The sequence below is a fragment of the Plectropomus leopardus genome, chromosome 15, assembly GCF_026936395.1.
Source record: "Plectropomus leopardus strain MGB_pleo_1.0 chromosome 15, ASM2693639v1, whole genome shotgun sequence".
In the NCBI taxonomy this organism is placed as follows: domain Eukaryota; kingdom Metazoa; phylum Chordata; class Actinopteri; order Perciformes; family Serranidae; genus Plectropomus; species Plectropomus leopardus.
Genome location: NC_142190.1, coordinates 24929741 through 24945450, shown reverse-complemented (window position 1 = coordinate 24945450; position 15710 = coordinate 24929741). Strand labels below are relative to the sequence as shown.

The 15710-nt window shown below is 39.2% G+C and overlaps 1 protein-coding gene across 3 annotated transcripts in view; it reads right to left on the bottom strand.

Moving 5' to 3' along the window:
• The window catches only part of klhl13 (kelch-like family member 13), a 45271-nt gene that overhangs the window by 6627 nt on the left and 22934 nt on the right, over positions 1-15710 (bottom strand). For all 3 annotated transcript variants that reach the window (XM_042499660.2, XM_088088295.1, XM_088088294.1), the window contains 5 exons: positions 13123-13264; positions 10394-10526; positions 8311-8507; positions 5974-6769; positions 1310-1423 (listed from right to left, as the gene is read on the bottom strand). In XM_042499660.2, coding sequence (XP_042355594.1) covers positions 1310-1423; positions 5974-6769; positions 8311-8507; positions 10394-10526; positions 13123-13264 — 1382 coding nt within the window. The remainder of the gene's footprint in view (positions 1-1309; positions 1424-5973; positions 6770-8310; positions 8508-10393; positions 10527-13122; positions 13265-15710) is intronic.

The following is a 15710-nucleotide window of genomic DNA, read 5'->3' as shown; positions in this document are numbered from 1 at the left end:
TAATACCACTCTTAACAAGGTTTTCACTATTTCATTCTCATTTGCCAAAGCCTCCCAGCTTGCAAGTACAGCGTGTGACGACAAGTGCAAAGCAGATGTTAATGTTGTTTATGATAATGTATGTTAATTCACCGGGGAAACCACCTCTTTAAATAGTTCACGGACTCACAAATGCACTGGTTGGAATTCAGACATTGTAATTGCTTCACGAGTCAAACAGCTGATGTGTATTTCTTTGGTGCTATGTGTTCACAAATTTTCACTTGATCGCTCCACTGGTTACAACTGAACAGGGATTTGTACAAAATAACTGGTGAACCTATATACTGCACATGCATTTAGAGATAACTGTTTTGTTTTTTTTTTGTTTTGGTTTTTTAATTCAGGGTATGGATGACTCCCTCTCTCCCTTTTTATTTCTTCCCTAACTCTGTTTTACAATAGACAAACATACAGAAAAACAGATGTACACAGCTGGAGCCCTCCAGTGATGGTTATGAACATTGTTTACGCTCGTGTGTTGTAGACCGCTGACGGTACCCACGGCCAGGGGGGATTAACTCAGGCTCTTCTGTGTTACACCTCCTACACAGGCTTCAGTCCTCTACTTTGCTCCATCCTTCCCAATTTCCCTTCCGCCCCTCCCATCCCCTTCCTTTGTAGCACCGCTCTGGATTAGTCACACTGAGAAACTAGGGCTCATCTCCATAACGCAGGATTTGTTTTCAATCCCACAAAGTGAACAAGTATTGAGGTGACACCTAAAGGGCGATCTCAGTGTCCAGCCTCGGCCCTACGCACTGAACCCTCGTACACTTTAACCAACTTCACCTGCATGCTCGGCTAACATGAATCGAGTGTGTGAGCAATGATTTGTAGAAGTGTGCAAGTGTGAAAGACTCTTAAAAAAAAAAGTTCAAAAAGAGACAAATATGCAGCATTAGCATACTGCTCGAAATCTTAATACTGACTCACTGAAAACTCTCAAAACCTAAAATGTAGTGTATGTGCTATTTGTCAAAAATCTGAATACCAAATCGTGACTGAATACTGAATTGTGCTTTAATATTGTGATCCCACTCCCACTGCAGCCCTATAATTCATGTGTGGCAATGCATATACATGCAGTGAGGTCTGTAATCAGTTGTTTGTTTCTAGAGAAGAAAAAAAGGATCTAATTGGAAATCACAATGCACGGGAACTCATTGTAATTATGACTTGGAGACATGAAATCTAATTTTAAACTCCATACACATTCACACGCAACATATGCCTCTATTTGAGGCTGATTGCAAATTAACTTACTCACCTGAAATATACATATAACCTCCGTACACCGTCCCAGCGTGGCCATAATGTGGTTCATTCATTTTGGCAACATATGTCCATTCATTTGTCCTTGGGTTGTAGCACTCCACAGTAGCTTGAAGAAAAAGACGGAAGAACATATTAGTAGAAAGTAGGTCAAGACACAACTAAGGAGGACAAACAGCAGCAAATGAGGCCTTGGAGGGTCTCAGCGTGGGAGCTAAAACACGGATTTAAATACACAGTACACATCCCTACAACCCCACCAGCGCTGAATGCACCGACTGCACAGGAAATGGGGAGATTGTAAGATCCTTTATCTTTAGGCCTCTGAGGATGGTTTTTACAAAATCTTTGAGAAACCGGAATAGGGACGCTGGGATTCAGGGGTGACGCTCATAGGTGACTGACCCCTTAAGTATCAGTCCATCAACTTGTGGGGTCATTGGTTGGAAAACAGTTGTGATGGGTGACGCTGGACAACCAGCAGGACCTAGGGATCGAGGAATATTCACTTTGGGGTGTAAGCTTTGGTTAACTGTAATATGTCAAGATTATGACAAGAGTGTGTGCAATACAGGGAATGATAAGAAAATGTGAAGTCATGGTAATCCTCAATTCACGATACTGGCCTGATAATCATCAAAATATGCTGAAAACTCTTAAAATGGCATTAAAACATACTGAAATCACGTTACCTTACATTTTGTGTCGAAACAACTACTTTTATTGCATCACAGATAAGACAACTTTTTATCTTTTTATCATCTAATCATCTGTTTAAGTTAAAAAAAACAAAACAATTTTTAGGCATCATATCTTTTGATGAAATATGCTAATGCTTGATTAAGATCTTTTGCGTATTTTGAGGTTGGTGCACAGTCTGTTTTGGATGAGTCTCTTTTACTGCCAGGGTGTCTACAGGCATCAGATACTGAAAGTTAATGCTTCTTAAGACATTTCAAGATGTTTTTGAATCAAATATAACACATATTTGTGGACAAAATATGTTTTTTTTTTCATTCAAATATTGCAGTATGAAGGTAAGTAATATAAATGTGGTCCCGCACAGAGGCTGCTATTATGTAGGTAGATGGTTATTAAAGTGAGTGAGGTTAACCTAAGTATAAAGTAAAAAGACAATATTAGAATTTTGTGGACAGTTTAAAAGATAGATAAATTAAATGAGATAAAATGTTTGTGGCATTTAGGACCTCACAAACTCAAACTCAATTTTATGACTTTTAAAGCCTTACATTTCTAAAAGTAATTTTAAGACATTTTAAGATTTTTAAAGGGACTGCAGTCACCCTGATGGTTGCCCAGCAGTCTCTTTGCATGCTGCTGCCGGAATTGATATTCAAGATTATTCCCATAATATAAATTCAGCATGAATAAATCATAGTGAGTGTTTATCATGCCGCGCCTTATAACCGTATATCGTCCCATCCCTAGTGTGTGCTATGCACCTTTACGCCTTTTTATCAAAACGCCATCTGCGAACATAAAGTGGAGCAAAAATGGACATTTTTCTAGAGCATCGTGGGCCATCGATAACTTATCTTCATCTTATCCTCCCAGCTCAAAGAAGTCTCATGTGCATACTATAGCACAAAGAGTTACTGTATTATTATTATTTTATTTTTTTTTTTTTTACAGGACAGGAGATATTGTGAAAAAGATGTTTGTTGTTTTCACAAACTGCAGCTAATAGAAGAAGCAGTTGTGGAATTGATAAATGCTGGTTAAAGGCAATATGCGATCTCAGCTGAACACCAGGAATAAAAAAACACTTTTTAAAGGCTTTGGACAAATCAATGGTTAAATCAATGACTTGGAAAAGGATTAAAAAAACACACTGGTACTAGTTCCAAAATAAAGCAGCGAGCTCAGGACCACAAAGCAGTGTGAGCCAGCTGGGGAAATCTCAGTGGGGAAAATGAGTGAATACCTTTCTCTGCTTGCTCAACAACTATCATCAAAGTGACCTTGAGAGCAGTGCACAAAATCTTGCAGCCGCTCAGTGGAAGTAGAACAGACATATTGGGAAACAATACTTGTACTGAGCACAGATGAATTATATGAATGCAGAGCAGGGTCGGACTGAAAGAGACGCATTAATATTAAAAATCTGTCAATAAACAAATGATAAATTGACCTGCGTATAAACTCTGAGTGTTCCTGATTTACCTACAGAGACCAGACGCTGTTATCTGGAGTAATTTCATTGACGGATACACTAATTTAAATTGAAGAATGGCTACTTTACTCTGCTATCAGATTTTTCTATGATCAGAGGAAAAGGTCACACTTCTAATTAGCATAAATCTCTGTCCCTGCAGGCTGCTCACCCAAAATTTAATGGAGCACTGTGAGGGTCAGGTTAGTAGCTGGCGACATCTGGTTATAATCGCTATGCAATGTACTTCTCTGACCTGCAGCAGAGGCTCCCAACATGTGAGGTCGGGACCCCTTAATGGGATCGAACATTGCTATAATTGATTTGTTCTGTGCCTGGCAATTATTATTGACATTTATTGAATAACTGTCAAATGATCATTTGACACTTAATAAAAATGATTTTTTCTCCTCGATGGTGAGGTAAACAGTGTTGTAATTACTATTATTAAAAGACAAATAAAAAATCCCGCCATAAGGTGACACAGAGTTATTTGTTTGACAAACCTATATCGAAGTACATAATAACTACTCCGCCCCAGTACCTAATGACATCATGGTGAGGAACGACATCATAAAAATCAGAACTCCCATGTCTTCCAAACACATCAGTTTGTTCAGAAATATATTTTTGTCATTTTAAAAGATAGCATCAACACACAGCAAAGTCTAATGGGGAAAAGAGTTGGACTATGTGACAAAACAATGCAAAATGTGCCAGTTAAGACAGAAAGATTACTCCTGTGAATATCCATCTTGACGTTAAGCTTTTCTTTTTACAACCTGGGAATTTCAGTAACAATAAAACCGCACCCGTACAACCTACCCAGAGTAAACAAATATAATGCAGGGGCTGGGCACATCCAGAAAAACATCAAGGCTAAACCACATGCAGTGAAAGGGCAGTGGAACGTAAAGCAGAAAGAGGCAGTTGTGTAGACAGGCAGTGAACCGGGGCCGTGTTCTTTGGTCTAATTATAACCCAGAAGAGAAGACTGCTCACACAGTGGCCTCTCCCTCTCTCCGCTGCAGTTACAGAGCTGAATTTAAGTATTGGGTGGCACCTCTCTGTGGTCCACAGTTTAGGGTGCAGAGATTCCAGATTGGTTACTCAGCAACCAAACTACAATGAACAGATATAAATACATCCCTTCATTGAAGTACCTCTGACAGAAGGGTGAACTGTGAATCCAAATGTCACAAACTGATGTTTAAATTGTGAACGCATGAGCTTATTGACTAAAGATGATCTGACACAACCCCGTTATGATCAACTTTAAACTTAACCCTCTCTGCTGGTGCTGTTTGTATCCCACTTTCAGCTGTGTCTCAGGACTTACCATTCAGTGTTATCAGATACAGCATTGCAGTAAATACATATATTTTATGTGAATTTAATCAAAATATTTCTTGAGACAATATCAATGAGTTGATTGACTCAACATAAATACTTAAACTGTGGCTTTGTTGTATTGGATTACACTGTAGTATCAGCTAAAAAAAAAAAAAAAACATCAAAATTTACAATTAGTGCTGTGCTGAGTGCAAATTTGCATTTCCTAAGATAGCAAAGGCAGGGCCCGCCCTACTCTGCCTTTCTCTGCCTCTGATTGGTTTACTCTGACATTCTTATCCTAACCAATCCCACTCCTCTTTCCTACACCTAACCAATGATGGCAAGAGGTAGTCGAAGGAGTAGAGTAAGGCGGTCCGTGCCTTCGCCATCCTTGGAAATTCAAGGTCCCGTACGAAATGTCTTTTATTTTTTTACATTCAAAGCTTCCATTGAGGTTTTTGAATGAGGCCTCCAATGTCTGTCATTTATTTATAATTGATTCATTTAATTGATTTATTCATTTTATAATGTCATTAACCTAATAAAAAAAGAAACCATCAAACAAAATTAACAAATTAATAGCTGTGGGATTGTGCAGAAATACCTGGTTTTGAATGAACAGACAAGCAAAAGAAAGAGAAAAAGCTGCGCAACATTTGAATATGGATTTAGAATACCAATGTCAACATTATCAACGGGTCTTCGAACTATTCGGTACAGCCCAAATACCAATATAATATAACATAATGAAACCCTGAACAACACCTCACCAAAATACAGCCTAAAAAACTATAAGTTTTCTGACGAAGCGATAACTCAAATTGAACATTACACGTTACAAAGGATTCTGCATGTGCTGAAATGCGTCAGTAATGGATTAAATTAGATTGTTGACGTGTTCGTGACAATGTGCACATCCTCTAAATTGTATTAAATTACACAGAGATTATGCACGCGACATGTTGAAACAGCAAATGATGTGTAGGCACAACACTTGATTAAGAGCGTCAGTACGCTTGCAGCCTTATTACGTGACTGCACATTCTTTCTCCTGCTGCTCGATATTTAAGTGTATAATCTCATACAATATTAATTAACGCCGTCTGTTGTTACTTAAAAGGGAAAACAAACAAGCAGAGAAACAAACTCACCGAGCTCCCCGGCAGCGTTCCTTCCACCGACAGCGTAGAGGTGTCCCTTGAGTGCACTGAGGTGGAAGAAAGTACGTTTCTCATTAAGGCATGCCACCTGCATCCACTTGTTGTAGCGGGGGTCGTACCGGAACACGGTGTCCACCGCTGTCTTGCCTTTGGTGTCGTAGTTACTTTGGCCACCCACCACATACAGGAAGTTGCCGATGACTGCAATGCCGTGTTGGTAGCGGGGTGCATCCATTGGTGCCAGCGCCTTCCACTCATGAGCTTTCTCATCAAAAAGACGCAGCTCCTTACTCACAACTAGCTGCTGCCGCAGAACACCACCCAGGGTGACCAGGTGGGCACTGTCTGAGCGGATGGCTGTCCGTTCTGACTGCATAACTGGCTGCATGTAGGGCATCATTTGGTAGTTGCTAGCCTCCAGGAGAAGGTTGACACAGGTGTTGTCCGTGCGCATAAAGTCCACTGTCTGCACGTGATTGATGAGTTCCTGTGGGTTCATGAGGGGAAAGCGGATGTTCTTCATGAGCTTTGGGGCATAGTCCATACGGCCGTCTTCGAAACGTAACCAGCGGCAAGCGGCCTTGAACAGGTCCAACTCAGTGCAGTGTTTCAAGCTGTTGCTGGACAGTACAAAAGCCAACCGTTCAAATGGCAGCTTGACAAACTCTCCCGTGCCCAGCAGCGAGGGGAAGTTCTTCAGAATGAAGTTGTTGACATATTTGTCCACCTCTGTGAGGTTATACGTGTTGGCGATGCGCCCCACCTCCACACAGTTGTCAAGGGAAACCTGCAGGGAAGAAGAAATCGAAATCTTGGAGAGCTGCAACTCAAGTCCCGTTCACACATACACTGCAACCCTAGACATTACCCAGAGGAGCTGTGTGTGAGAAGTGTCCCAATCAGTTGAACTAGAAATTAAACAGACTTTACTCTTTCAGCTCTCCAAAAATCTGTGTAATGTCCAATTGAGCCCATGTGTGAACAGAGAAGGCGATCGGCCAGAGAATCACAATGGGCAAGTTGATGATGTTTCTATCCTGCAACTGATGCTAAACCGAAATACACAAATATCCAAGGTTGAAGAAGAACGATCATTAACACAAAGTCGCCAACCGGAATGTCTAACTGAAGAGACAATGGGAGATTCTGTTGGTAAGAATAGACGCACAAATCGTCAGGCAAATTCAAGAAATGGCAAGAGACTCCGCTGTTTGACCACATTACCACAGCATACTTTTTTTGCGTCATATCCTGTCTCCTGCATGCTCTATCTAGACATAATGTGTCACCTAAACCACATGGAGTATTCCCAGCGAGTGTGAACACATCTGAAACCAACAATCTCCTGCTGTATGCTACATGTGTGAAAGGGTGTTCATATAAGACTAACAACACATCTTAGAACATGAATGACTGTATTTTTCTAACTTGTATCGAAAAATTTGCTTCCGACAGAATGACAGTTTCTAATTAGAAACATAAGACTGGTTTAGGATGGTGGGATGCTGCAGTAAAAGCTATATTATCATACAGTAACTATTATGCAGAACATAAGTAAAAAACAACAGGATTATCTATTTTCCCTTTTCTCTTTTTTCTATCACAGTAAAATTGCTACATTTTAGGTATTAGATTTTTGACAAGATAAACACTTTTAAGATGTCAACATGGGCTCTAGGTATTATCCTGAAAAAAAAATTGTCATGTTTTAGTTTAAGTTACATTTAAGCAATGTATTCAGAAATACAACACAGCACATACATTTAGAACCTTTCAAAATGCATATACATTAAGCGTAATCCTGCCCATATTATATACTGTTTCTATGACAAAATGAAATGTTTACACATTCTGACAGATGCGATTTTCTAATAGAGCATCTTTAACATTTTACCTGCTGCCTTTCTAGCCATGCACATTTATCAAGTTGGTTGAATAAGTGCACTGAAAACCTGAAACCTGAACTCTTTTCACCTCTTTTTTTTGTTAAGTGTAGCCTAGCAGAATCTGTCCACCTTAGCATCTTTTCTTCTGTATTCCCTTGATTATTTATTGACTGACAATTTATACTTCTTTTTTGTAATCCTTCTTGAAATGTGCTTTCAAGTATGTGCTTGGCTCCTTAAATCCAACGACACTCAGGGTTTAAATCCAAAATATTTTGAGAGACAAAACACAGCTTTCATTTGAAATGATTATTGAAATCCTACTATCCAGTTATTTCAGCCAATGACCTTAAAGATGTTCAAGAGCAAATTACAGCTGGCAAACACGACAGGGAAGCTGTGCAATAATGTGCAGCTGCAGCTTGTGAATCTGCTTTCTTACCCCAGATATGAGAAAGACCTTGCAGAAGTCCAGCACAGGAAGGATTTGTAAGAAGCTGGCTGCCTCAAGTGTGTCTTGCAGATTCTCCATGTTGAGTGACAACTTGGCCGTGTAGATAAAGTCAATGATCTTCTTCAGGCCTATTCGGTTAACTCCGTGAAGCTTGATGCACATTAAATCCTGTTCTTTCATTCCACCTGCAACAAGAGGGAGTGGGGATGAGAGAAATACGACTTTTACACGTGGTTCATCTCATATATAATCTCATTTGAATGACAGGTCTGTGAGCAGCCGCGTTCATTTGTTTTTTTAACAAACCTGAAGAATACATCTTATACAACTAAACAAATTCAATTAAGCTGAAAAGCAACAATGCGGTATTTGATTTAGATGCATATGCCATTGCGCATAAATGACAATGAAATGTTTTGTGTCAAAGGACTTATCTTCAGAGAAAGGATTGAAGGTCTTAAGTAGAATCCCATGGCTCAGCATCTGTGCTCACACAGCACCCTTATCACTAATGAGCTATCCAACACTCTAAGTACAGTTTCCCCGTACTCCAACTTTAACAAGCTCTTCTTCTGTCCTCACTGCAGACGCTTCTTCATCTTTATCATACACTTTTAAATGATAAATCTCTTACGTACTCCCACTACTGTCTTGATATGACATCCATAGTAACTCTGCTGATTGCTCTAAAAATATAAACTCCCTTTCATTGCTCATCAGTACATAGGGTATTTAACAGGGGTGGTAAATAACTAATCAAAGATTGAGTAATAAAAAATATACACCATTAGGCTACAGGTTAATGCAAGATTCAGTCCTAGCAGTAATGTTAATTTTACTCACAAACATCGCTGTTGCCAGGTTTCCTTGAATTTAAAGGGACAGTTCACTCCAAAATCAAAATAGCACATTTTTACTCTTATCTGTAGTGCTATTTATTACTCAGAATGTTTCTGTGTGAGTTGCCAAATGTTGGAGATATCATTTGTAGACATGTCTGCCCTCTCTCTAATTTAATGGAATTTTGCGGTGCTCAAATTGCAAAAAAATAAATAAGTAAATAAAATGCACTGGAGACCTTTAACATTTCCCTTTCCAGAAACCATGACCTGGGTAATCCACAGACCTTGTTGTGATCAGTTTCATCTTGGATCTTTTATCTTTCTACCAAACTACACCCGCCAACCATACAAACCCGACGATGTTACAGCTCAGCCAAGGAAGACATTAACATTTACATCTCAAACTGTCCCAAGTACTGATTTCCTGATGCAGTTGGCAGGTGTACTTCGTGGAAAATAGTTCCCACATGAAACTTCTCACAACAAGGTCTGTAGATTATCTAAAATAACCGGGTCCTGATTTCTGGAAAGGGACTTTGCTGTTGAGTTTTTCGAATGTTTTTTTTAATTTTTTTTTTATTTACACTTTAAGCACCACAAGCTGAGTGCCATCTAGTTTTATTATATTGGAGAAAAGGCAGCTACTGCAGACATCTTACTTAAAAAACTCACAAAACCTGGTGCGTTGTCTTTTCAGTTTAATTTCCTAAACGCAATCAAAAATGCTTGTAAAACCTTATTTTTAAATCCTGCAGTTTATCTGCTATTCCTGAAATACCGTTCACACACTGCATGTATTTAAATGTACTCGTGGATCTTCTACCTTTGCATACAGTGTGCCGCAGAGATGAAACAGGCTAATAAGTCACATTTACAATCATTACAAGTACAAATGACCATGAACATGACTGCATAACGATGAGCAGGTTGGTTTTATAACACAGATACAGCTATGAATGCACACACAATACTGGGGGGATGTGTGCACAAGGTCAATTTGAATAATTTCTCAGGAGGCACAGTGACAGCGACCGTGTTTAAGCGCGGAAATGTTCATGAATAAAAAATGCTTTATGGAAAAATGCGGTGCAGAAGGGAAGAAGATATAAAGTAATCAAATGCATGTGTCATAGCAACAAGGGGCACATCCCACACAAATCAGCATAACAGGTAGCAGTACAATGGCCATTCTGAGCAGCTCTGGTCATTGTGAAGCTTTGTAGACTCACCTGTGAACATGGCTTTGAAATAGTCGGAGGAGGAGGCCATCATGGCGCGATGTACAGGGAAAGCTTCATCACCGTCCCCAGCCACCAACGTGACGTCACATAGTAAACCCTCTATCCTCAGCTGGTCAAATCCCTGGGAGGAAGAGGAGAAAGGTAAGGGATGCATGTGAGGGATGAGTGCTGCTGAGCCACTTTAACTATGCAGTGGTTGTTTTCCAGAGAGCTGGACCCATGGCCTGTCGGATGACAGCAGTATGGTATGTGACGGCCCTCTGATTTACTCGAGCCGTCTGACTGATTGTGGCTTGCTTGTTTTCTTGCACAGGTTGAAAATTATACAACAGAATATTATCCACCTGTACGCATAGAGTAGCAACAAAGTGGGGACTTGAGCAGCATGAAGGCATTAGCTGCAGTACATTGGACTTCGGCTACACAGATTAATTCACTGCTTTTTGAGTCTCTTCAAGTAAAGTGTTGATATTTAAAACTAATCCCATCTTTATCCTTTAATCAATGAGGTTATTAGTGACTTGAATGGCTGCACTTAGTGCACTGTTCATTTACATGATGTACTCATCTGCAGTGAGTCTTTGGAGAGACATAGTTTGTGTCCACTGTTTAAAGGCTTTGCTGCAGCGCATTTAAGGTCGTCTACACCTGTGGCTTGAGGTTGCTTTTTTCCTGACACATACTCACTTTACTGAATGCCTGATTTCATTGTGTGCCAAATCTTATGTTTTTGCAATAAATGGGGGAAATTATCCAATGACATGCATTCTTCATCACCATTGAATTATTTTTCATGGCTTACGCAGCAGTCACAACATGTAGCACAATATGATTGAAATCAAGAAGGCCTCCATGCTGTAGGAACAAATTCTGAAACACAGAAATAAATGAGCATTTTTTCCATTCATAATTCCCTCATCTTGAAGTTTCCCCCTTGGTTTTTTTGAATGGGTGTTATTTTTTAAGATGCTTGAAAAAAGGTGTGTGGTTAAAAAAAGCTGAATAAACTTTCACGTTTTGTTCTACGCCACGCCATAAAGTGTGTCAGTAAAGACACTACTGGTGAATTTTTAAGCTTTCACATGTCTTAAAAATGGTGGTTGCTAACAAGTGGCTAAACAACTACAGAGAGGTTCTCAGCGACATTAAATGTTATTACTTAAAACACTTTACAGCCTCGCTGTGGTGGTGATGTTGAAGTCATGCATGTGACCATGGTGTAGTTTTTTTGTAGCACTAACGTTAGCTTTTTACTTCTGGCATCTGCATTTATGTTTTAAAAATCCTAAAAGTGGTGTTCCCTTATGAAGATTATCTTTCTGAACAAAACATGTAAGGATCATAAACGTTTGTTTACCACAGAAGTTATTTTACCGAAACAGTACAAAATTCAGTGGAAAAATCCCACGGGCTTTTTGTTAAGGAAACACTGATGATATTAACTTCTTGGCTGGTCTCCAAAAAAATGCCACTTCTGCAACACATACAACAACTCAATAAACTCCTCTGATGATCACTGGGACTGTTTTAAGTGGTGTTGCTCCCAAATGCACCAGCTTTGTGAGCGTGCTAACTAACTGTGGCTGCAGGGTGTAAGATCAGATGGCCTAGAAAAAAATCATTATCATTCTCTTACTGTGCTCTGACACCAACAGATTAATGTGCAGCAAAAGCAGCCAACAGCCATTCATTTTCAGTGAGATCTGGTGATGGAGGGAAGTCGTTGCTGTGGCAGTAGCAAACAGCGCAACACCAACATCCACCATAACCACTTGAGGCTGATTTTAACTTTATGCAAATCAGTAATGACATGCCATAATAGACACCAAGCGCAGATAGGAATTGTACTCTGTAATACAGTATCTTGCAATGTAAAATGAAAACCATAACGTCTATTAAACTAATATTCCTGAATATTTCTTGATGCTGTATCCAACTCTTTTTGTCATATATCTAATTTGTATATTACAGTGTGTTCAATTTATAATAATCAATTATCAACTGTCTAACTTTCTGCTTCTCTGTGATAATGCACTGTAATTCTGAGAGATTATTAAGTTCTCTGCTACATGGAAGCTGTTGTTTTTGTTCTTTTTGTAAGCATGGCCAACATTAAAAGCTGAGATACACTTCAATGATTGGTTAGTTTGTGTTCTTTTTTAACATGATGCTATGTGATTTAACTAAGTCACTGTTTCAAACACATTCGCAGTTTTGAAAAGAGAGTAGGTCACTCCATGAATTTAAAATGAACAGAAATTATTATTATCATTATTATTTTTGTTTCATTTTTGATCAGCAGTGCTTCATAATATTCTTGTTGTGTTCACTATTCATATCAAATTACAAAGAAGCCAAATCCCCAATGCTTTTGGTTAATCACTGGAATATTGCCTGAGCTTTTAAATTGTATCCTGCAATTCATGCCATGGCATGAGCTCTTTGTTGTAGTTTTGATTTTGTAAAATCATCAGTTTGTAGTCTTGCTGTAGGTGTAGATTAACTTGGGAAGAGATACATCTCTTTTCAAAAGGAATAGTAGTAAATCTGAGCCAACAACGCTGCAATTGACACAATATCATGGATTGTGCTAAATAACCTACATCGCTCACAGGAAAAATAAGGGAAAATGGAAACCTTATAACCAGCAAATGATGATATTCGACTGAACATTCAGTGCTTCATAAAACATTGTCGCTTTATGTCTGAACTCTCACCTGAAGAACCACTGAGCTGTGTGTGTTGCTCGTGAAAAATCGAGTGTTTCCAGTCTTTGATGCCTGAAGGTGAGCAGAGATGCCCATATCACCATAGCCCAGAGCAACTTTCATGTGAGCGTCGTCGTCCTCCACGAGGGATCTATTAGGAAGAAGGGAGACAAGTTTTCACTTCAAAACGGGTAGCAAAAACATGTTTCCATCTAATTTTAGCTTACAGAAAGTAGGACAGAGAAGTTTTCAAAGTGACACCCCTTAAAGACATATTGGGTGGCAGTAGCCTAATTGTTGAACAAATTGTCACCTAAAAGTTGCACATCTGCAACCCCGAAGCAGCTATAAAAAAAAATGTGGAGGGGGGAGTGAACAATGCATACTTCCCAAAGTGCCTTTGGGCAAGGAATTGAACTCCTGCTTGACTGTGGCCACTCAGTGGTCTTAAATATGACTAGCTACGTCCACATTTCATGAAGACAAGTGTTCTTCCTAGTTAAGAAGAATAAGAAATGTAAACAACGTCTAAAGCAATATCTAGACATCTTGGAAACAGGAGCTCAGGATGGATGGTTTAACATTAGCCGCAAAACATTTTCTCCATAACATCAGCAATGAACGTAATGACTTCTCAGCCACACGACCATTTGGAAGTCAGATGTGTAGGTTGTAAAATTTGAATTGCCCAAGGCACTCAATAAACCTACAGTAACTGCTTTATATCAACAGTGTGTGCGTGTTGTACCAAATATCTATTATATTATATATCTAATATATAATAATTTAGCATAAGCACACAATCTTTACCTTATTTATAAACCGTGTTGTGAAACCTTGAGTGCAAAGTTTTACTTGAAGCCACTGTAAGCTGAATCCCTTTGACTGTATAGACAGATAAGACACAGGCAACACAGGTGATGGGTATATAACCTAAGTCATGCCTGCCAGCAGGGTGCCAGGGTTGCTGATGTTATTTAGTCAGTCTGTCCATTCGACAGTTTGGTCCAAAGCAAGAAATATCAACGACCGGCCCGTTTCTAAATACATATGTCGTTTTGGTTTTTTTTGTTGGCATTTTTTCCTTTATTGACAGGATAACTAGATAAACAGGAAAGGTGGGAGAGGTGGATTATGACGTGCAGAAAAGGGCAGTTGGTTGGAAGAGAGCCCTGGCCGCTGCAAGGGACTCAGCCTATGTGGGGCGGACACTCCAGGTGAGACAGAAGTCACTCCCGGTCAGAGTGTCTTGAAATTTGTCATCTGCGTAGGTAAGTGTTGTGTGTATGAGAGTCAAATTGTAAAGCACTTGAGATAAAAACAGTATTTAAATGCAACCATTTACAAATGTTTACAATAAATATCAAAAATCGAAAGAGCAATTTCCTCCTAAATTGCAGTGACTACATTTACGCTCCTTGAATGATGAGCCATCAGCTTTCATTTAGTGTCACCCTCCATCCAAAATGTCAACTTTTAACATAAATATATCATAAATGTACACTTGTCCTCATAAAATTGGTACAATTTCTGAAAAAAGACAGCCATTTTTAATGGCGTCTCCTCCTGCTCCATGCCTAGGACCAACTTTGCATTTTTCATGTTTTCTCCATCCAAAACTTAAGTATTGAGGGTAATAATGAACATTGTGGCCTCTGGGGCCACCAGCAAGGCTCAAGGACCCAAGACAGACAGTGCATCACAGAAAAATATCATTACACAGTCATATTTGGTGGTGAAAATTAAATGACTGAATTCAGGTATGTCTTTCTTGGATATGTTTTCACTGCACTGAAACTAAAACTACTGTGGGGGCTTATTGATAAACAGATCAAGATGCTGTATTTTAACATGTGGTGATACTCAGTTTTTGACCTAAGAAGGACAACGATGGCTGTGGAAGCTTGTTTCTTTAATAAACCACTCAGCTATGTGCTGCATCATGTCTGAGTTAAATGAGGACATGAAATGAAATTAAACTGTTTTGAATTCGGCTGCAGAGCGCTGAAAAGATCATTAGTTTTCCGAAAAGCTGTGACTAAAATACAAAACCACACATTATTTCTCAGTTTTCAGCACTCAGAAAAAGAACAACTCAGGAGACAAAACACTGCTAATGATGATTGAAGCAAACGATAGTTTGGTTTCAAAATGTTTAATTGATTTATAATGCAGAGATTCTGCACGGCCTTCCACTCAGAAAAAGAATCTACTCTGTGTGATATATTAGGGTTTACTCATCTGTGTAGTCCAATTTTTGTAATATTCCTGTGCTTTAGGGCAGTCGAAACTAAAAATGTAAGTCCTTAACTGCTCCGCAGAGAGTGAACGTGGAAAACAAGTGTGACTCAGAGCCCCAAGAGGAATACTCTCGGGATATGGGTACATTTTGCACTGACAAAACTGACATTAGAGAATGAAGCTCATTTGGGTAAACATTCTGTGGATCAACAAAATCAGCCAAGCATTTGTCATCTGCTATCAAACAGCGTAACTGTTTCTAAAGGTTATATCATAAGCAAACAATGTTGATTGCACTGCTTTGATTTTGACGCCAAGCTTCTGTGTACCTGATTTTAAACGCGAGATCACCGCCT